This window comes from Epinephelus lanceolatus, chromosome 5 (assembly GCF_041903045.1).
Source record: "Epinephelus lanceolatus isolate andai-2023 chromosome 5, ASM4190304v1, whole genome shotgun sequence".
NCBI classification, from domain to species: domain Eukaryota; kingdom Metazoa; phylum Chordata; class Actinopteri; order Perciformes; family Serranidae; genus Epinephelus; species Epinephelus lanceolatus.
In genome coordinates this window covers 2,448,576-2,472,219 of record NC_135738.1, presented here as the reverse complement: position 1 = coordinate 2,472,219, position 23,644 = coordinate 2,448,576, and the positions used below count along the sequence as shown (strand labels likewise).

At 41.3% G+C, this 23,644-nt stretch overlaps 1 protein-coding gene across 1 annotated transcript; it reads left to right on the top strand.

Moving 5' to 3' along the window:
• Positions 1-565: 565 nt before the first annotated feature.
• iqub (IQ motif and ubiquitin domain containing) lies at positions 566-22,637 on the top strand. Its single transcript, XM_033634429.2, has 14 exons — positions 566-1,009; positions 2,551-2,655; positions 3,120-3,230; positions 5,280-5,414; positions 6,010-6,177; positions 8,164-8,339; positions 15,429-15,584; positions 16,810-17,020; positions 17,098-17,273; positions 19,017-19,187; positions 19,516-19,692; positions 19,783-20,031; positions 20,179-20,364; positions 21,483-22,637. Exons 1-14 carry the CDS (start codon positions 844-846, stop codon positions 21,678-21,680), a joined length of 2,385 nt encoding a protein of 794 aa, XP_033490320.2. The 5' UTR covers positions 566-843; the 3' UTR covers positions 21,681-22,637.
• The last annotated feature ends 1,007 nt before the right edge of the window (positions 22,638-23,644 follow it).

Below are 23,644 nucleotides of genomic sequence, written 5' to 3'. Positions count from 1 at the left end.
AGTCAAGTGAACCCATTAAGAAGAGCAATGTATTCAGACAGAGCTTTTGTGAATTTGATAGTACGATTGCTTTATTGAAAGTACAGTAGATTGACCACGTCAGTGAGTAGAAAAACGTGGGACAGACAGAATGACACACTGACAGAATGACACACTGACAGAATGATCAAAAATAGAAGAAAAAACCCCAAAACATTTGGCCATTCTAATTTATAGTGGGAAGAGGGTTGTGCATTTTCTGCCAGTCTTGGGAAATATTTGTAGCTTCAGGGAGAGTCCACAAAAAAACAAACAAAACAAACAAATGAATAAATAAAAATAAATCTCACCCAGCCACCCTCCTCCTCCTCTAAAAAGTAAAGAACAGTCCCTAAGTCACAGGAAAAGCTTTCACCTTTAGGAGCAGGTTTACAATCATCTCAGTTAAACGCCATCAGTAACAAAATTATATATTTTTTTTATCAATTTAATTTTGGAAGAATATACTTTTGTTTTTATAAACTCCAAAGAAAACGGAAGTCTACTTTGACAGTGACGTTTATGGTTTCCATAGCAACGTGTACACTCTGGCGTTGCCTGGAGACCAAGCTAACGTTAGAAAGAGTGCTAGCTGCGCTTTGCTAATTCAAATTCTCGCTAAAAAGATGAGAATAAACCAGATAAAGGATTAAAGAAGAAGTTTAAACGAGGGTCACTGGACTTGTTTCTCACCGTGTCACGGCTGTGTCACCGTGTCTCAGCGTTCAGGCGGGTTTACAGCTCGTTTGTTAACTTAAGTTGACTTAAAGTGAGGCAGCTAACAAGCTAACCTAGCATTAGCCGGTTAGTTACCGTTAAGCTGCCATGTCGGAGCAAAGAGAAGATACAGAGCAGGAGGTGAAAGAAGGTGAGGAGGAAAAGACGGAAACAAACCTCCAGCCAGGTGGAGTTACTGAAGAACAGCCGACAGAGGACGACAGAGAGCCGGGGAGGGATGGAGAGGAGGTGCAGACTGACAGGAAGACCTCAGGTGAGCAAAGTTTGACCCCAGGTGAGTCCAGTTTGACCTCAGGTGAGTTCAGTCTGACCTCAGGTGAGTTCAGTCTGACCACAGATGAGTCCACTTCGACTTAAGGTGAGTCCAGTTTAACTTTAGGTGACTCCAGTTTGACCTCATGTGAGTCCAGTTTGACCTCTCCAGTTTTAGTCTTTCATTTACAACTGGTACTGGTTGTCACTAAAATGGATAATATCCTGTAATTTAGTAATAATGATATAATTTATTTTATGCACAACCTGAATGCAAACATTCTAGATGCTGTTAGTTTTGTTATTTTAGGAGTGTTAAATATCATATTGATATTTGTAAGGGTCTGTGTTTTACTTATCAGAGGTGGGAGGTGTGACCTCTTTTTTTTCTACCCTCCCTGAAGCTATAAATGTTTTTTCTCGAGAGCCTCCCTGGGTAACTGGCAGAAATTGCATGACCCTGCCTCCACCATAAATTAGTGATTAGATTTTTAAACTCACCTTTTGACATTTGAAAGTTGTGTAAGCGGTTTATTTTTTGCCAAATTTTAAATGTATAATAAAGAGATTTTGATTAAAAATCAATATTTTATGCTCAGATTTTATGATGGATTTTTCTGATGGAGGCGTACATTGCACATGATGTGTCCAACAGCCGTCGTTTTCACAGTTTCTGGCTGAGATAAATGGTGCAATTTGGTGATTTTTAAAGAAAGCATCCCTTCCAGTGGTAAAATAAATAAAGAATACAACCATTTACATTTGTATGCTCCACCCCTAAGCTGAAATAAAAAACACAAGTCCCTCCCTAGTGTTTAAAAAATTATTTGACACGCCTCCTCCTTTTTGCACTACTCCTTCCCCCTTCATAAGTAACGAATAGTCCCTAAGTGGAAAGCACGTACTCCCTCTTCTACTGTGTTTTATTTATTTGGTTTACCTGATGTTTCTCCTTTTTGTTTTTGTTCAATTCAATTCAATTCAATTTTATTTATAAAGCCCAATATCACAAATCACAATTTGCCTCACAGGGCTTTACAGCATACGACATCCCTCTGTCCTTAAGACCCTCACAGCGGATAAGGAAAAACTCCCCAAAAAAACCCTTTAAAGTCTCTCTTGATTTTCATATTAATGGTACCTCAGTTGTTTTCAGTTGCATCATTTCCACCGATGTTCTTTGTATTTTTCTTTGGTTAAATAATAAAAAATTAAGTTTGACCTCTTCAGACTGACTGGAGGTCCCTGACAGTGTTATAAATCAACTAATAAATATTTAAATGTTCCACATTGTCATATATTTTTCTGGTTTAATTCGGCATTGAAATTTAAAATAAAATAAAAAAAGAAGAAATTTTACAAAAGGGCTCCAAAATTTGAGATGATAGGTGAAGTGCAGCTTCTTAAAAATTTATTTTGCAGATATCTCAAGTAGTTTGGTGGATGTATTTATTAGATACTAAAATGGCTATCCTTGTCTAGTGTTTGATGGGAATATTTGTATTGACATTCAGGTCTATAAAATCTTTTTGGACTTTGCAGATATGCTGGAGGCTGCGGAAGAAGATGAAACTGATCTGCAGGATGACACCGAGCAGCTTAGAGAGCCTCAGCAAACAGGAAATGTTGGAAATTCAGTCTCAACAGGTCAAAGTCTAACTCAGACAGTTTCAAAGATCCTGCATGCATCTGATATCACTCGTTAAAACAAAAGTGTCAGATTCAGTGGCTGATAGTTTTAACAAAGTCTGAAAAAATATGGATGATTTACTTTGGATTTCTCTTTCACAAAACAATAAACGGCAGCATGTTGACATCAGAGGAGAATATCAGCCAATATTTTATTTATTTATTTACAAATATTCGTAGCGTAATCAAACTATAATGATGAGGACTTATTTCATTTGATGAAGAGTTATAAATTCTATGGTTATCCATCCAAAAGTGGTCGACTGACCGACCAACAGACAGACTGACATTGTCATCCCTCAAGCGATGGTGCTTATGTGGATTAAAAAAAAGGTTTCCTAAATCTAGTGATTGAGAAGTGTAATTCTTTTAATAATTTTAATGTGTTTATGTGATTAACCATAACCCTCTGGACTTTACAGATGTACCTCAGCCTGCTGAAGAAGCTGAATCTCAGGCTGATCTGCCCGATGATGCCGAGCAGCTCAGAGAGCCTCAGAGAAAAGAAGATGTTGGAAACTCTACGGCAACAGGTCAGACTGAAACTTAAAGAGTTTCAAATCCAAAGAACAGTTATTATTTATTTTGTTTATTATTGATAAATTCTTTAGTTCTCAGAAAACAATATAACAAAAAACTCTGTACATAATATAGATGGCATGGCAGCATGGTGGTGGTTAGTGTTGTCGCCCCACAGCAAGCGTTCGTTTGCATTTTCTTCCCGTGTCAGCATATGTTAAAATACTTAAAAAATAAACTACAGCTGCAAAACTAATGAGAGAATCTGTAAAATCTGAGCCATGATACAGGATAAGAACACTGGAAGTTAAGATAATGTGTTTGTAATGGTCATCAAAGTGGTAATTTAAGAATAAACACTGTTTCTGATGCTGCATGATGAGATTCATTCAGTTTATCTTCCAAATGAAATTCTATTTATCTCCATTTTTAAAAAGATAAAACCTGTACTATCAGATTTTGTCTCACTAAGACTGATGTGTTGACAGTGTGACACATTTCTCAAATTCATTTGACACAGATCCTTCAGTTTTTATTTCCATTTCAGTTTTACATATTGGCAGAGTGATAGAATCGGGAGGCACGATATAAACAAACCATAACAAATGAATGCAGATCATATTCATGCATTCTGGGATTGGCAGAAAAATGGAAAGATTCGTGTAGGCAGTGAAGTCCTGAAGATGTGTTGTGTGGTTTCTAGGTAACCCGACACAGGGATTATACAACATGAGGATCAATATCTTGTTAAAGTTCTATTAGCGGCGACCAAAACATTAAATAAATCCCCAATTAGGCAGTAAAGCACAGAGGAGCCAGGGGGAGCTTTGTTCCTCTTTATACAGGCATGTACAAAGTCCGGCCTAGGGGGCCAATTTTATATGGCCTGAGGCTTGTCTCTTAAAATTTATGATATGTGGCCCACCACACATTATTCACTTTCTATTTTTTCCGTTCCCCTCATGACAGGAGGACCATCATACAGTGTGTGGACATGCACCAAATACAGACTACGTAGGCAGAGCTAATGTGTTTCCATAAACAGTAAACAAGCAAATGAATGGTGACAGTTGCAGACATTTCCTGTGAGGTAGCAGACATGTCCACAGCAAAGAAGTGTAAAGTCAAAAGTGAGCGCTGCTTCTTTTAGGAATGGTAGAATGTTGAATACTTTTTCACTAAAAAATGAATCAGTTGTGTTTATCTCGTTTGTTTGTGTTTTTTCCCCATTAACACATATGATGCAGGAAGCAGCTGCCCCCGGGTATTTTCACATTATCTAATCTGTCCCTCATTCAAAAACATTTTTGCAGCCCTGTTTTAATGAGACACGTGCTCATGACATCAGTTGAAAATGAATGAAGGTGATTTATCACTAATTCACTGTTAAAAAAGATACCGACATACATGCTGTTCTTCTTCATTGCCATCAAAGCGTGGCTGCGCAATATAACTTTATAATAATTTTAACTTTATTCATATAGCATCATTAAAAACAGAGTTTACAAAGTGCTTTGACAGACAAAGCAGAAACAGGATACTCAGAAGGCAGTATGGCAACAGAGGGCCAAACAGTCCGACCAAAACATAAATGAGACACAACTAAGGTGCATTTGGGGTTAAGTTAAAACAAGAGGACAAAAAATACAAAATGTAAAATAAGATATGATTATAATGTCTGTGTCTGTGATTGATCAAGGTGACATTGCATGTGCAGGGAACCTCTTTCATTTTCTGTAGCCTTGATTCTGTGTACCATGCATCTCTACGTTTTGCAACAAATGCAAATTTCCTGACTCAACACTGCATTCTTTATGATTTGGTGGGTTGGACTGGATCACTGACCACTCGCAGACAACAACACTGGTATATTTTTATCTGTAAAGCGATACTGGGCAAACTCCCGGCCGACCCCTGCTCCCCTCTGTGTGTCAGCTCTAGTAGTTTTCAGCTACATGCTACTATATAAAACTGTCCTGATAAAATCCCACGACACAAAGAAAACAGATTTCAGAGGTAAACTCAGCGTGTGACAGACTGTCTCTGTGTGTGGTGTGTTACAGTGAAGGTGGTGCTGGTGCCAGAGGGTCATGTGATGACTGTGGCCTTCGCCATCGGTCTCAGCATTCAGGAGCTGAAGCTTCACCTTGCCGCGGAGCTCAGAGTTCCTGCTGAGGTGCTGCAGGTCTCTCTGGACGGTAGGTTTGTTTCTCGACAAACACAGAGATGTTTGGGATTTTTGAAGGGTTTGAAGAGTTGAAGAGCAGTGAGTAAATTGTGGCAACAGCCTGACACCTGTCAATGCAAGCAAACATCATATCTCACGAGAACGAAAAATAAACGAAAATAAATGCTGATTTTGTTATTTTATTGTAGAAAAACATATTTTACCATGTTTCTTTTACTGGTTCCTCTCAGAGTGATGTGAGTCATTAAGCAAGCCCAAGAACAACATCAGACAAGAATCTAATGTTGATTTCTGCATCTAAAATATGTGAAAACAAAAGGAATGGTTAGAAAAATGAATTTCTAGTCGATCAAAATATAAAGTGTTTCCTTTTTTTTCTAATTGAGACTGGCAATGTATATTGAAAAAATAAAATCAGACAAACGGCAGTTTAAAATACTTATTATAAACTTTGCTTGTTAATATGAATTTTCATAGAATTTCACAAACCTGTGTCATGGGGGCGCTGTCATGTGCACTTATCTGTTTCAAAGTGCCCAAATGTGAGTCAAAAGACTTGAAGATTTTCCAGCGTGTAATTGTAAGATTTCTGTTAATGTTTTCAGGCAGAGTAGTGGAGGAGCAGCAGAGTCTGATGGAGCTCGGCGTCCAGCCTCACGGCTCCACCCGGATGGAGATGAGCTCCACTGACCCGACCGTCCACCCACTCCGCCCAGTTCGCCCCCCAGAGCATGACAACATGCCGGATGTCATCACCGTCCGAGTCCAAACAGGTGTGAACACCCTGCTGTCTGCACTGTCCTCTACAGATGTTACAGCTGATGGTTTATCAGTGCTCTGTGTCAGTCTGTCTGTCAGAAATTAGCTTTAAATTAATTATTGAGTTTTTTATTAATTAAGTAAAAAATGTAAACTTTGTACGTTTGATTTGTATGTTGTTGTAAGATTTTGGGGGATTTAATGGCATGAGCACTGAGGATTGCAGATTGCAACCAACTGAAACGTCTGCAAACCGATTAGAATTCTGTCAGTGTTCATTGTTAAGGAGGTTTTTAACAGGAGCTAAATTATCCACAGAGGTCTCTTCCTCTCCAAAACAAACAAGCCTGGTGATTTAAATCACTAAAGGCATTGAATAAAGCAGTTTCAGGTTAAAAAAATCTTCCCACGCTGCTTGTTGTGGAGGGGCTTGTTGTAGAAACATGGCAGTTCAACATGGTGATCTCTTTAGGCAAGGACCTGCTTCTGATGTAGATGTAAGCAGCTCATTCTGAGCTATGTTCTTATTTTCAGGTGATTACACACTAAAGAAAACATACTTATTATATTATATTCCATTTCTGCCCAATGTAACTAATCAACTACTTACGTGTTTTTTTTAACTGATTAATTGATTGTAAATAAATACTTTTAAATTCTATAATTATTCTGTTGTCACTTCAGACTCCATAGCACAAAAGGCCAAAGGAAATCAGAAACACAAAAAAACATATGCTTAGACTTAGACTAAGTTCCTCCTGTTCCTGTTGGAACATTGGGCGACGAGTACCTTCCACTTGCTCCAGTCCCTGGCGACCCTCCTTGTACCATGCCAGCTGACACCCATCTCGCTTAGGTCTTCCTTAAACGTCTGTCTCCACATCTTCTTTGGCCTCCCTCTCTTCCTCCTGCCGCCCTCAGGCACCCAGTCCATTGCCACACTCGCTGGTCTCTCTCTTGGCAGTCGGAGTACGTGTCCAGCCATTATTCTTCTCCTGTCAGAGACCATGTCAGACAGTAGCGCCACCTCTGCCCTTCTCATCACCTCAACGTTGGTGATGTGGTCTCGCCATGAGATCCTCAAGATGGTTCTGAGGCATCGTCGGTGGAAGACATCCAACATGTTGGTAATGTTGGCAGTCCTCATCCACATCTCGCAGGCATAGGTTGCTGTTGGAATGACCACTGACATATACAGATGTAGCTTGATGGCTGTAGTGATGGCTTTGGATGACCATATGTTGGGGAGCCGTTGGAACACTCCTGCAGCTTTGCTGATTCTCGTTCGTCCGTCCTTCTCCACGTCTCCTGTACTCGACATGTTACTGCCAAGATACGTGAATTTCTCAACATACTCAATGTCATTCTCGCCTAGAGTGAGTGGTGGGTGATGTTGATCCTGTCCGATGATCATGGCCTTGGTCCTCTTGTGGCTGATCTGTAGACCAACCTTTGCTCTGTGCTCTTGGAGATTGCTGGTCGTCTCCTGGAGTGCAACATGGGTATGACTAATCAGAGCCAGGTCGTCCTCAAAGTTCAGGTCATGCAGTCTGCCCTGTCCCCGCTTGATACCGAAGTTCGTCCTGGCGAGGGTCTTCCTCATCACAAAATCAAAAATGATAAGGAAGAGCAAGGGTGACATGATGCAACCCTGTCTTACACCTGTCACGATGTCAAAATCATCGGTTGTGCCACTGCTGGTTCTGACATGACAAGTGGAGTATAAATACATGTATAAAGCTAGTTCAGTGAACATACAGCTAAACTAAATTCCTAAATTCTAGACTAAATAGCTCTGCCTTGTTCATATGGAGAAGCTGAAATTATTACAAGCTGTGAATGAAGGATGAAAGGATTTGCAATGATGGTGTGAAGGTACTTTATTTCAGAACATACTTTTTTTGACAGATCCCATCACTTTTTCTGCCGGACTTTTGGGCCACACACTTGACGACAGGAACACTGTTCAAAGACTTCAGTTCTTTCCTTCTGAATTCCAGATGAGGACGTGTTCCAGGAGGTGGTGGTGGAGATTGAGCGTCCTACCCAGCAGAAGGCGTTCCTGGGCGGCTACAGACACCGGCTGACGGGGGCAGAGTATCACCATGCTGCCATCCAGACCCTGCCCAAGAGGAGACCTGACAGAGGAGTGGTGGTGTTCAGCCGTGACACACAGGTACAGGCTAGCACAGGGCTTCAAAACAAAGTGACAGACTTTAGTTCAGTCGGGTAGTGATACATTTGTTTTCAGACAGAATTTAATACAGAATAAAAACAATGAACATGGAAGAACATAATGATTAAAAGCCACCACACAGACCAACAGCAAGTGTGTGTGTGGTGCATTTAAAGGTCACTCATTACTGCAGAGCAGCGTTCTCATTCAGGCATGAGACAACACGACTTTATGTGTAAATTAAACAATTTAATTACAGAGAGCGAGGAAGAGTGTAAATGAGCTCCTTGAACCAGAAGACAGAAGACAAATGGTCACTGTAACACCTCTCTGGTACATGTTATGTTTAATTAGTTTGATTCTAACAGTCTTGTGCATTCATTTATTCATATTAAGGAGAATATCAACCAAAGAAAAACACTTACACAGTGTTTTAGTCCAGAAATACCTCACTTAGGGTTTTGTATAATTAACCTTGTTAGCTTAAAAACAACATGTAGGTAATTTAGATCACTGCTGATCTTTTTTTAAATCATCCTTCACTGTTCAGATTGATTTCTTTGCTTCCATGCTTTCTTATTTCTGTGAAAATCAACTCACAGAGACGTGAAGCCTGCTGCACAGAGATAATCCATCACAGTCAATGTTCACCCAACGTTAGCTTTTACATTTTGTCAGTTAAAATGAATGTCTGCAACTTTTGTTGGTGTCTGAGTTGATTTCAGAAACTGAACTTTAGTGAGACTTTTGAAGAGCTAAAGCTAAACAGACCAACATTCAAACAAAATAAAGTCTTGACCGTGTCACAAAACAAAGTAAAGCAAGATTAACCGAGCTCTCAATAAAGAATGTGACATTTCTTCATTGATTTTTTATATAAAAAATAAATTATCATGTCAACTTTTTTCTGGGTGAATCTGTGAGATCATTTTGGAGGCTGTAGTTCAGCAGAGCTGATCTTCTTCCAGGAGCTGTTTATAAGCCTGTCGTCTGTGGGACAGATGTAAAGCTCTGGGTAGCCCTGTACAACTTTTCCATATTTATCACAGACTGAAATTTACAGAAGAAGGGAAAGATATCTGTCAGCTGTGATTGGTTGTGCCTCATCCTATGACATGCGGGACACTGCTGAGTTCCAAAAGTTGAACTCAGTTTATCTGGCGCGTCTACACTGAAAACAATGGATTTGAGGGTGCATAAAACACGGCATGTATACAGTCCCTTTGAAAATACACCCTCCTCCTACAGCTCTCCCCTCTTCTTATCTTATCTTATCTTATCTTATCTTGTCTGGTCTGGTCTGGTCTGGTCTGGTCCGGTCCGGTCCGGTCTGGTCCCGAGACGAGACAAACGCACCCTTAGCGCCAGGTTGTCATGGGCATTGAGGACTAAGGATTTGAACTGAATAAATTACACTTCTCTTTGTTAATTTAATGTGTGAACTGACCTTTAACAAGTAAAGAAACCTACATATACGTAGAAATATTTCATTGTGACAGCAGGGAGATTTGGAGAAAGTACATGTGATGTTTAAGCAATATCACACGAGAGGGAGTGATGTTATACTCGTATATCATCACGGCTGTGATTTGGTCATAGGCATGAGGCCGCAGGCTGAGTGCTGAAGACAGTCACAGCCGTGACGATATACGAGTATAACATCACAAGCTCAAGTGTGATATTGCTTTTATACAACAGTTCAACAGTTAAATAAGCAAGGCTGATTAAGAAATGTTGAAAAATGAGGACAAAATAGATAATTTAAGCATTTTATTTGTCTTCCACCAACAAAAGTAGTTCCCTCAGGACTCCGCTGTCACCGTTGCTATGTAACGCAGACATGGTGCGCCAGGCACTTACTCTTTATACACATTTATCTGCACATTTCCATTAATTGTGCAGCCGGTGAAATAAGTCTCTGGTGACTGCATGGTGGACTGTCGCTTCACAGGCACAGCTGACTCTGCCTTCTGATCTGACAGTATGTTGCTCCATCGTTTCCTGCTCTCCATGGATGGCTTCCAGTAGCTTTAAGCTCTCAGACGTGCAAGACAAAAGGTATATTTAGGGCCCGACTCCTAATTAGAAGACTAACTTTACACATAGGCTGCGTTAAAACAACATCATACCTGTGCCCACTCACTGTCATGATCTCCCTGGCTTCAAGACCCGCATCTGACAGCTTCTGTATGGCAGTCGCCCTGAGGCTGTGACTGGTGTAGATAGCTGTTGTCCCCGCCTCTTTACACATCTTCGGCAGCATCTGTGTGAGTGAGTTTATTCCCAGCGGAGCTTTAGTGTACCAGAGATTGTCTGTGTAAGCTGCTGTCATCCTGGGCTTCAGATAAAGGGCATTTGCATCTGGTGGAAGTTTGTTTAAATACTTTTCCAGGGATGCAACGCATCTGCTGACCTAACTGACACTAACCGTCAGTTTTGATTTGATTGTTGATTGCAATCAGCTGTGAGGCGGAGTAATACATACACAGTGAAATAACCGTGATGTTGTACTCCAATATCGTCACGGTTTTACTGTCTGTCGACCAATCAGATTGCAGGGCCGGAACTAACTGTTGTATAATTTTCAATATGTAAATGCACGAGATTGTCCTCCCAAGATAAATGACAGGATTTAAAGTGATAAAAGCCGGCTCGTGAATAAAGGAGGAATTAATGTAACACTATTATAGAGCAACACAGTCCACGTAAGGAGGAGGATGGTGAATGGATCAATGTGTGCATCTCCAAATTAGAGAGATGCTGTGCATATTTACAGATGTGGCCCAGCACAGCATCTGTCACTTCATTAATTATCACAGTCAGAATAAATAAATAAATAATAACCAGTATGTTTATGAGCTCAAATAATTTGCAACAGTCTTCATGATGACTCCGCCGCTCCATCAGCGCTGTCAGATCAGTTTTTTGTTTTTACTTTCAGCATGTCAGATCATGATGTTTTGTCTTTTCCACCTCAAAGACAGTGTGTGACTCACTCACCTTCACCCTCCTGCACACAGCTGCCCTCTGCCACAAATATACTCTAATGACGGAGGCTGGCTCATTACAGATGTACATATATGAAGACACACACCGCTGCAGTAATGAGACCTCAGGGTGTGTGTGTGTGTGTTGATGTTGTGATGAGATGACCTGTTACCCCACAGTAAAGACTGTTCACACATCACAGGGTCACAGCCTGTTGGCCTCATTATCCTGTCTTCCTTCTCTTTACAGCACCTCATTTATCATCAGTGGTTATAATAGGAATCTAATGTTTTATTAATTTAGGAATCACGTCACAGTTGTGTGTTTCTGTCCCTTTTTCTATTCAGCTCCCCTAAAATATTCCTCAAAATGTTAAAAACCCCAGCATGAATGAGAAACATGAAAACATATCTATAAATGTGTGGCAACCTGTAAGCAGTTGTTTAATAAGCTGTCACAGCACAGTGACCTCTGACCCTTGACTTTGTTACTGTACAGTAGTCAGTAACTGGGTGGTTTGTTTCTGTTATTGTGTAACTTTGGTGAATCTGAGCTAACGCTTTAAAACACCAAAGTCACACAATAACACAAACAAACTTTCTGATGGAGGCAGCAAGAGACGAGCAGCTCCTGTGTTTAGCCAGTTAAAACTGCTGTTTTTGTCAGTGGAGTCCGGTTTTGAAGAGAGCACAGATAGATTTCATTTTCATTTCAGTTTTGCAGTGGAAAGGATTGTGTGTTTGAGAAGTGCTAAGCACACAACTGGATAAATGACACTTAAACTGCTGGAGTTGTGTTTGTGTAAAAAGAAGTTTTGACATTGTTGTGCTGTTGTTAAACGCCAACCCTATGACTTCAGTTCATCAGGAATTCTCTCTTTTTTGACTTACCTGACCTAACATTATCAAGCACATAATCTGCATATTGTTTACATGTCTATATATCTTATTAGTTTTTGCTGTGCAAATAAAAAACATGCAAATGAAACTTTTGTCCAACTGAGTGTATAAATGTTATCGACACAAGGCTCTCCTATAATGCCAGAACAAGATAGTCTTCGTAGTGTTCCTATTTAAGGCTTTGGTATGCTTGGAACAAATCAGTTGGTGCAACGTGTCATCCAACCACGTTTAAGTGTCCACAGCTGTTTCCAACATCCACACTGGAATTTATGAATCGTACAAATGGGGATAACGGCGCACATTTTGAGACGGTCTCTCCTCTAAGTCTTGATGTTGCACTCCGGTGCCAGAGGGCAGTGTAATACTGAAAGCCAGACTTAAGTAGAAGTACAGATATCTTACCAGAAAATGATTTTGGTCAAAGTTAAATCAGAATATTACTTGTACTATTACTTGTTTGTAGCATGTATTCTTACATGCAGCCTAAGCTTTACTGGATATTGAAACTTAACTGGAGCACTGAGAGCACTTGTTTGCCCTTCTGTGATTAACCTATGATCTAATTTGCAAACCAGGAGCACTGATTCGCCGAACCTTCCGATTTTATTTTGTAGTGAGGAAGTAACGCTAATTTTTAGGACTCAGAAAGTGGAGTAAAATTAGAGTAAAATAGTTTTAGTAAAAGTATAAATTTTATTAGGTAATGCAGTGGAGGAAAAGTGAAAGTTGACAGAAATGTAAAAACCCAAGTGAAGTACAGATACTACCAAGAAATACTTAAGTATTTTAACAAAGCATTACTTCGTTACATCACCACACCACTGTCAGGTGTTCACACAAAAAGTGACAGAAGAATTTGTTAGATGTATGAAACATTTGAGAGAGAAAATCAAACCTGGCCCAACTGTCAGATTGTTGCACACAGTGCCGTTGATCTGATGTCAGAGAGGTGTGGATGGATGGAGCTTCAGACGCTGTGAGGAGCAGACTGACACCTTCAGGATTTAATTGACGTGTGCGCTCACTGAGCATCACTTTTTCTTTCCTGTCAAAAATACGTCCATCCTGTATTTCGCATGTTGTCGTTCTTTGTCTGAATAAATCTTGTTAACCTGAATCTTAATAAACCTTTTGGCATGATGTAGATTTGCAGACGTTGATCACTGCAGACATTTTCAAAAGCACAGGTAGAGCGAGCTGATGACATTAATGAAAGGTCAAACTCTCTCTGGTTGGATGTTTCTCACTGCGATGCTCTCTGGGATTCATAGCTGACTTCCCTACTGAGGTTGTTATGGACACAGTCCGTGACCTTTGACTTTTTAATGAAACAGAGTTTTTTCAGCTCAGTGTCTCATTGATTTCACCAGGAAGGGTTCGTGTCCATCACCGCGTTAGAATTATCAGTCAGCTGACACTCCATGTGGAAATTAACTCTTGTGTTTGCTCATCATGTCACTGGACTTTGAAAGTATATTATACAGTTGCACTTAAACAATAAGTGTTCCAGCTAAGCTCATATAAAATGTGTGTCCTGTCCTTTTGGGTGCTCTGAGATGATTCCAGACTAATTAAAGGTTTGACTGAGACTTTTTAGGGTACTCGAGTATCATCAATCTGTGTCACAAGCCTGGGAAATGTAAAACATTACTCACCACCTCATCTCGCCTCCAGTGAACCTCCATTAACAGCCTGAAGCCTGTGACCTCAGCTGTGGCCTCCAGATGCTCGCAGCCGCCCTGCTTCCCTCCATTACACAGCTCATCCATATCAGCAGACAGAGCCTGTCTGCAGGGCAGGAAGCTGATCCCTCCTCAGGCACAACCACAAAACTCACTGAATATTTTCACAGTTTTAGCCCATTTGATGGAGGTTACCTGTGCCAGGTGTAAGCTCAATTTATTCCATACAGAGATCAGCAACCAGGGAAACTCATTCCTCTGTCTAAAGCCCAGCTCAGACCAACGATTCATGACGAGACAAAACTGTTTTAGGACGCTGCAGAGAAAAGTTGCAGCAATGTGAACTGGCCGGTCTGACCTTTGACTCAAGCCGGCTGATGGTGTCACCTGCGACTCATCTGGTCAAATGGCCGGCAGCTGGTTGTAAAGCATGTGACCTGTTTCAACAGCCAATCAGCTTGTAGTGAAGTCCGCTGGTCAAGTCAAAATGATCACAGACGGCATGTTGGCTTGCTGCAGCAGGTGCTCCGTCCCCACCGAGCCCTCTGTTTCCGTCCTCACAGTGTGCCGGTGTCAGATGGTGGGTCGCTGCTGCAGCTGTATGTGCTTATACCCCGCCCACACACAGACATCCTCACTGACTGATTAATTGCTGCTGGTTATTTATATTATTGTAACATGTTTATTTTGAACATAGTTCATTTGATGCTCATTTTGTTTGTTTTTCGCCGTTTCATCACTATTACAAATGCTACTGCGCCTTGAGGGAGTTTCTTCAAATTTGGCACAAATGATGGACTCATTACATTTTGGTGGTCATAGGTCAAAGGTCACTGTGACCTCATCTGTCTCACTCTTGTAAAAGTGATACCTCGAAAACACCTTTCTTTAAATTTGGCACAAACATCCACTTGGACTCAAGGACGATCTGATTTGAATTTGGTGGTCATAGGTCAAAGGTCACTATGACCTCAGCAGTCTTATTCTTGTGAATGTGATCCCTCGAGAACACCTTGAGGGTATTACCTCAGATTTGACACACACGTCCACCTGGGCTCAAGGATGATCTGTTTAGAATTTAATGGTCAAAGGTCAAAGTCACTGTGACTTCACAAAACTCAAGAATTCATACACTAATTATGACAAAATTTCACTTAAATAGGATGAAATTATAAAGTGATGACATTTTATATCAAAAAGGTCAAAGGTCAGCTTGATTGTGACATCATAATGTTCTGCATGAACACTTTTCTGGTCGTCATTCAGCGTCATATCTCAGGAACAGAAGGGGAAAGATACTGAACTGGTGACTTTAATCTTGGGTGCTGATTGTATAGATCTTCTGTGTGTGTGAAGCATCCATGTTTTCACTGACATGGATATAAACTGAAGGAAAACTTGACTAGTTCACGGAGGCATACTACCGCGAGGCAGTAGCTCTAGTTTTGAATGTATTAATTTGTTTATAATTATAGAAAAGTGTCAGTGTTCAGTCTCTTTCTCTGTGTCTCTGTCAGACAGTGGAGCTGAAGTCTCAGGCCCTGCAGTGTCCCGTCAACGTCTCCACCCAGATGACCGGGATCGGCTGCTACGTCTCCTGTATGAACGACAAACTGGTCACCCCCGGCAACTACATCACTGCTGATGAGTATCATGACAGGAGGTTGAGAGCTGTAGGTGAACACTGAGTTTGTGTGATTACAATGCATGCATCATGTCACCCACCAGCAGGAGCATTTATTAGTCGGCTTAGGCACAGTGCATCGTGGCAGTTGTACTTTTGTTTTACTTACCACAGCCCTTTTTCTCTTTTTTTCAGTGATTCACTTTCAAAAGTTTTTGCACCTTTCTAATGCATAGACAGCCCAGTTTTGTAAGAAGACCTTTCCAACAGTAAAAGCACTTCTTTAAGGGAAAGATTTGCCACCTTTTATGATGTCCATTTGGTGTTGATGAAAATTGTAGTCAGTTGAAGCAATAAATTCTTCAGTGCTTGACTGAGAAAGCTGAGTTTGCAGATGCAAAATCTGTTGTTCCTCCTGCAGCCAGCACCGTAATTTGATGTGGTAGAGAGACGTAGGTCATGGCAACGAAAACGCTATTTCGGCTTGGATTTCTAGCCTCCACCTCTGGGTAGCCAGGGGTGTGCTCTGAACTCAACAACTGAACTTCCTTGTTCTTTTTACTTGTATTGCAAACTAGCAACATTTCCAACAGCAAAATGGCATCCCTAAATATGAGTGCAGAGGATGTTATGGACGAGGATACATTGTGCAGTGTTTTGGCTGACTCAGATGTTATTTGAGCCAGAGTACACAGCCAAAAAAATGCAGCAGAGCGAGGCCGAGGCTGCGGCAACATTATTTAGAAGCCCACGTGCAATGCATCCTGGTACATGTAGGTGCTGCCAACATGACCCTGTGCAGGAGAACTCAGGTTTCTTGGTCGATTTAGCATGTAGTGAGGGATTTATTGCTTCAATTGATGACCTTTACTATCGACACTGATTGGACATCCAAATTATGAATTTTCTCCCCATTGTAGAAATGGTCAATATGGCATTATCAGTTTGTTTACAAGTGGAATATCTGTCCTGATTGTGGTGCTGGAGGAAAGGTCAGGGGGGTCACCTGCTAATTTTGGGACAATTTGGCCCGTAAAGTTGAAATATCATGTTCTGGATCAACCTGTTGTACAGATGGAAAGACTATCTATCCTACTGGAGCAAAAAAACAGAGTCAACAATGTAGATATAGTAGCTTAATAGAATACTGTGATAAAATAACATGATAAATAAACAAGTTTTACTCTGGTAAAGATACTATGCAGCCTTATTTCATCTTGTTGCTCTTATATTCTGTGGTGACCTGCTCTCCTCGTCTCTTTTCACCCACTCAGACGATCCGTCTGCAGTCGTTTGCTCGGCGCTGGCTGGCTCAGCAGGAGGTGGCCAGGCTGAGGAGGGATCGGGACCGGCGGCTAGCTTGGCTGGAGCTGCAGGAGAAGAAGAGGAAGGAGGAGAAAGAGGAGCAGCTGAGAGACCGTCGACACCGCTGGATGAACCCTCAGAGGAGGGAGGACTTCAACCTGCTGTACCACGCTCTAGAGAGTAGGCTGCGTGTGACGAGGTCTCACTCAGTTGTAAAGCTGATGTTAACGAGTAACATGTTCTAATTGTGTGTTCAGAGTGGAGGTGTGAGGAGGAGCAGCAGATCAGCTCATCCCTGCGAGGAGCTGAGAGGAAGGCAGCTCTCTGCGCGCTGCTGGAGCAGGAGATGCAGCTCATTGCCGCCATTGGATGCCATCGCATCGCCGTCCAGAACAACAACTATGACAAAACTGTCAGGAACTTCCTGGACAAGGTCAGAGGTCACTGCTCCTACTCCACCCACAGCTCTCTCAGTCCAGATCAAAACAGTTTTTATGTCTGGGTAGAAATCCACTTTGAAATGATCTTGATGTTGAAGTGAGGGCTAAAATTAAGAGAAAACTCTTGCTCAATCAAAGACAAAAAGAGAATGGGGGGCATGTAAGTAGTCAGAGTACAAGAAGAGTTAACAGACCACCTTAATCAGAATGATCTTTAATCATGTGTGGACAGCTCCTAATTAAACTTGATGTCTCAGCTTAAGAGTTGACTCGCCAGGAAGCATCTTTTTGGCCATTGTCTTTCTAATAATTGATTGTGGGTCATTTAGCTCGGGATATTTCTGGACCTCAACAACAAGTCTCTCCTCATCCATTCTTTGTCACACATGAAAAATAGTTCTGCCATAGGAGCAGAGAAAAAGAGCTGCTACAGGAGCCGGTATGTACAAGCAGAGAGTGAGTGGAGGAAAAATGCATTAAATAGGACAGTGATATGAAGTGTGGCTGGGTGGCGCGGCATATTGTTTAAAGTGCTGCGTTTGCTGCCGGTGTGTCTTGGCCTTTAGTTGGAGTACTGGTCATAGAAGTTGTAGAAACAGTAGTCGACGTAGCAACAATAGAACTGATATCTGTAGTAGTTGTGGTAATACAAGTAAAACAGGGCTCCATAGATCCTTTAAAGGCCTTAAAATGCGTTAAATTCATTCATATAAAAATAAGGCCTCAATTGGTTTTAAAATGTATTTTTATCAATCTTCAAAAGTATTTCAACTGATCAGACATGAGAAGTAGGATTTTATGAATTGTTTTTTCTGACATTACATTGTAAAATCTCAAAATAATAAGTAGCATCTATTTTTTAATAATGAGTTATTGAAAGCCTCTGGCATTAACATCATGTCAGAATGCAGAACCAGCAATAATCATATTTGGTCTCTGGTCGCGTTGCTCAGAGCAGATGATTCACCGTCTGCTCGCTTGATGTTACTCTGCCCTGTACGACGAGGGGAAGTGCAGATTCAATGAAAATGTGCGATTCAACCAAGATTTCATGGCATGGCTGAAACCAGTGTGAGGCAGTGCATATAAAACTCAAACTCACCAATAAACGATAGGTATTTCCAAATTCTATTCTACCCTTTGTCTCCACCATGCAAAACTTGGGCAAAATTTGAACGTATTTATAGGTCTAATCCCACATCACTGATGTCGCTTTGGTTTTTTTTTCCTCTTCAGTTTGGTCATTGTAAAATTGGTGTTAAATGTCATTGCAAGTGACAATCAGAGAGTGTTAAATCTAACTTACCTTGGTAGGAATACTGCAACAAGTAGTATGAGTAGTAGAAGTAGAAGGAGGAGGACGATGAAGAGCATTAGTAGTAGTACTGGGGCAGTAGTTGTAGGGTTAGCATGTCTAGTAGCAGTAGTAGTGGTTGTAGTCATCGGAGCCTGCTACTGCTACTCTTACTACTACTACTGCTACTTCTACAAGATGTTTGGGTAGTGTAGTCATCGTCGGAGGAGGAGGAGAACTTAGCTTTAGTTGTGGTAATCCTAGTATCAGTAGTAGGGGTAGTAGTAGCAATTTTTGGGATTAATATTTACAGTATTATTTGCATTAGTATTAATATTAATTTCAGTAGTAGCAGTAGTTATATTGTGAGGTGTAGCAGCAGTAGCAGAAACAACAGCAGTATTATCAGCAGTAGTACTAACAGTGTGTTGGTGTGTTTCAGTCTGCTGCTCCTCATCGGTGGCAAGCTGCAGATGGTCGACTGATCGAGAAGGACAGTGAACACACCATCAGAGCCAGAGAGCTGAGAGATCTGTACAACGACGTCAGTCTGTTTACTGTCAGCCGCGAGCAGAGACGCCACGTTCTCATGACACTCAAACACACCGTCAAGGTACCACACACTCACACACACACACACACACACACACACTGCTGTCCAACAAACAATACCCACGCTGTGTGAGTGTGTGTGTGTGTGTGTAATCCCTTCTATAGGAAAACATACAAATTCTACATAAAAACATGAACAACACTTTAGAAAACATTAAACAAACAGGAAATATAACATCAGGAGTGTTGACGGTACCTTTCAAAATAAAAGTCTGCTTTGCACACATTACATTTGTTGTTTGTTAGTACGTCACAATACTCCAGACTTGTTTGCTATGATCATATCTGTTATTGTTGGCAGCATGGTTGTGTTTGTCCTTGTTGTACAGGAGCACGAGTGTCAGCTGACGCGGGACATCGTGGATTTGATTGACAGGGAGGTGGACCTGATGTCTCGGGGGGTAAAGGAAGCCTCTCTGGAGGGGCTGAGGAAGAGGATCTGCACTCTGTTCCTCCAGTATATCAAAACACCAGCATTTAACCCTGAGGTGGCCAAGCTGCTGAAGGTGAGCAAAGAGCCCTGCTAAGTTCATGAACTTTGGACACGGCTGGATATAAATGTAAATATCTGCATATGATCCTAAAATCTATCCCAGGTTCCCCAGAATCCCTCTCAGCTGAAGAACAACATGTTCCTATGCTGGGGCTGTCATCGCTACCTAAACTCTGCCAACTTCAAGCCGTCCGCCAGCACCCGTCTGAGCGGTCGGTGCCAGGACTGCATCAGACTGGACAACATAGCCAGATCTCGTGATGACTTCTCCTGCTACAAAAGCATCCTGAAGAGGCTGAGAGCTGACGAGCAGCAGCTCAACGAGGACGCCAAGATTCCCTTCCTGCTGCAGGTGACCTGCTTTCACTTTATGTGTGTTAATTTGATTCATCTCACTCCTCTACAGGCCTCCAGAGGATACTTCCTGTTTCCTGCCTCAGGTTGCTGATTTTATAGTGCAGGTAACCTGACCCTGATGTCTCCATGTGTGTCCTGTCAGGAGGAGGATGTGCAGTACCTGGTGGAGGTGGTCTGGGCGTCTCGCTCGGCCCTCCACGCCAGCAGCGACCTCTACAACCTGGTGTTTGTCCGTTGGGAGCGTCAGCGGGACTGGAGCCCCTGGAACTGCATCCTGCTGTCCAAAGAAGAGACTTCAGCTCACCTGGAGGTGGAAGACGTCCACAAGGTCTGTCCACGTAAACATTAACAGCACATGAAACTTCTGATCGCAGGCCAATGAATCGCCACCTGGAAGTATTATAATTGTCCTCGTTATCTCCATTCTGCCCACATTGTGTGTCGGAGTAACTTTTGAACAATCGCCAAATTTTCAAGAACCCAGGAACCTTTGGAGGAACTCAGGAACTTTTACCTGAATTTTGACTTTAGACTGGTCAGTTAGAAATCACCAGACTCCATTCTAATGAACAGTAATTTAGGCATGTATAGAGGCAGCATGTTTTCACATCGGACTGCGTGAATTAAAGATTTATTTCAACCAAACCAGAGTTGGTAAATGTTGGAACAGTGGAAAGATAAACCAAGATGATTGTTGTGAGTTTTATCTTGTTTCTGTTGACTTTAAATGAAGTGTGTGTTACGGTGATAATTATCTGATTATTTAAATGGAGTCTGGTGGGTTTTGCGACGGCGATTTTCAGGGCTACTTCTGGTTGAACAAATAGGATCGTGCTCTTTAACAATAAAAGGTCTATCTCTGTCGGGATCCTTTCCATAAACTGTCAGAAACTTAGGATAATGATCTCAGCCTGTCAGCGGCAAAAAATTGACGGTGTGAACATGTCCTGAGTGGTTACACTGCAGCGTGTAGTGTAGTTCAAAAAGTTCAAAAATTGTTGTTCCCACGAGTCACTCAGACACAAAGACAAATCTTAAATAGGGTTCAGGTTTATAAAAACCAAACTTACCCTTAAATTTGTTAAACAGCAGAACAGAATCAACTGGGTTTTTTACCCACTTTTTTGTTCTCATAGTTCGGAATGACCAGTTCCCCATTAATGAGTAATTCTGGTTTATTAAAACTTGGGTTTTTGGCAGTTTTGTCCGTCATTTATTTGTTAAGAGATTTGATGACACAGTGACATCACTGAAAGAAGTTCAACGAGAAACACAAGCTGTCAAGTGATGATTTCTTTACAGGCCTGGCTTTGTGCACAGGGACAATGTGTTTGGTCTTCTCTCTGCTTGTCTGGTCGAACAGTAAAAGATGCAGTTCAGGCTCCAGCTGTTACACAGACTCCCTCCTCTGTGTGTGTGTGTGTGTGTGTGTGTGTGTGTGTTCAGGCGTACGAGGCAACATTCATCCGCAGGATTGAACACAAACACATGCTGGCTCGGCGCCACTTCAGCCAGATCGCCGTCATGGCCGAGTACCTGGACCCTCAGCCGCCTGCTGCCCTGGGCAACCAGCTTGTCTCCAAGCCCATCACTATGGCAACAAGCAAGCACACCATTGACACCCCACCGGCCTCAACTCATTAAGAAACACCCTGTGGTTTTCTTTCTTCTGTCATCGTTTCCTCCTTCACTCATATTGTCTGTCACTTTAGAAAACACTTTATCTGAAATCTAAAATAAAGTTAAGAGTGGTTTTACTGCTGGTTTCTACTTATGTCAAGTTATTTCAGTTCTAGTACTTTTATTTTGAAAGAAGGATGTAGTTACTTTTGCTCAGATTTAGTGGGATCTAGTGATGAAGATTGCAGGTTGCAACCAGCTGAAACTTCTCCTAGTCAGAATTCCTTCAGTGTTCATTGATCAGGAGGTTTTTACCAGGAGCTGAATCATCCACAGAGGTCTCTTCCTCTCCGAAGTAAACAGACCAGCTGATTTAAACCAGTAAAAACACTAAATAAAGCAGTGTCATGTTTTAAATCAGTGTTTCTCCGAGGCTGTTCAGCTAGTCGGAGGCAGGCTGCTAGTCCAGCACTTACAAATGTGTGCTCACCCTTTTTCTCTGTTAACTTGCGATCCAGATGTTCACGGGGTGTTTTTTGGGAGCTGAATTATCTGAGGAGGTCTCTTCCTCTAAAACAAACAAACCAAGCTGATTTAAACCAGTAAAACACTGAATAAAGCAGTGTCATGTTAAAAATTGGTGTTTTTCTTACGCATAAATGCAAATAGCCCTATCAGGAGCCAGTGTTGGGTTTGTCTGTTCTGGGCTACTGTTGAAACATGGTGGTGAACATGGTGATCTCCACAGGCAAGGACCCACTCACTATGTAAATATATACGGCTCATTCTAAGGTAACAGAAAGACAACGGTTCTTATTTTCAGGTGATTATACACCAAAGAAAACATAATGGTTATATTCTATTTCTGTCAATATACCCCCCTAAATCTGACACACTGGACCTTTAAGTTGTTGATTTTCAACTCATCAGGCTTAAGTAACATTTGTTATTTGTTTCTCACGTTACAGTTGATCTCTACCGGAATATGTTTGCCATTGACCTCTCTCTGAATTGCAGATACTGTACATGCAGTTCCACAAGTTCGGCCTGACACTTAATAAAAATAATGATTATAATTTATCCTTGAAATAGCAAATAACAGTTCAACTGCTGTGTGAAATTTGTGGAGTTCCCCTTTAGCGTGCTGCTTTTGGAAACTGAGACTGAGCGACAGTGCACACACTTCAGAAACACCTCAGGTAAAAAAAACAGTTTAAAGAATCAGCTTTGAGTCTGAAGATTGAACCTGAACATTCAGTGTAACTCTGACCAATCAGAGCTTTTGATACATAAAACATATTGTGCTGATAATACTTCTGCACTTCTACTTAAGTAGGATTTAAAAATGCAGAACTTCTACTTGTAATGGATTTGTATGAATTGTATTTTTATACTGTGTCATTGTTAATTTATTAATATTAAACACTGTAAAAGTTTATATTTGTTCTCTGAGGTCTCTGTACATTTGTACAAATCCACACTTAAATCCACTGTTAAAAAATTCCCAGCTTGGCCCAAATCCATCTCCCGCCCCCTCTGCTAAGTTTCATTCAACCTCCTGCATGCTGATAATCAGAGCCATTAGCCAAGGGTCAAAGGTCACCAATGGAGTAAGAACTGGTTAACGGCTCTCTCGGGACTTTAAGATAAGGAGCTAAAGTATACCTGTTCACATTGAGCTCTGTTTTATTCTCTCTCTTCCTCTGACGCCTAACGACCTGTAAGCCCGTTAAACGACGGTTTAACAGCAGTGATGTGTGCAGATGTTTTCACACCCACAGAGAGTCAGAGCCGACAGTGAGTGAGGTAAGGTGCAGCACTTTGATTATCACGAGATAATTCTCACGTTTCTCTCTATTGACATGATATTATTGTCCTCCTGCTCCTGCATGTTCTGGGTAAATATAGATTCAGTCTGATTGACAGATTGTTCAATAAATTATCACCACTCTGAAAAATTTAATCTCATATAATGGATTTTTTTCTGA

Bases quoted from the DNA above. Each gene is read 5' to 3' on its own strand.
- iqub (XM_033634429.2), top strand. From the start codon at position 844: ATGTCGGAGCAAAGAGAAGATACAGAGCAGGAGGTGAAAGAAGGTGAG. The intron at 19,188-19,515 runs GTACCACACACT...CTTGTTGTACAG, and splicing joins CACTCAAACACACCGTCAAG to GAGCACGAGTGTCAGCTGAC. The intron at 19,693-19,782 runs GTGAGCAAAGAG...AATCTATCCCAG, and splicing joins AGGTGGCCAAGCTGCTGAAG to GTTCCCCAGAATCCCTCTCA.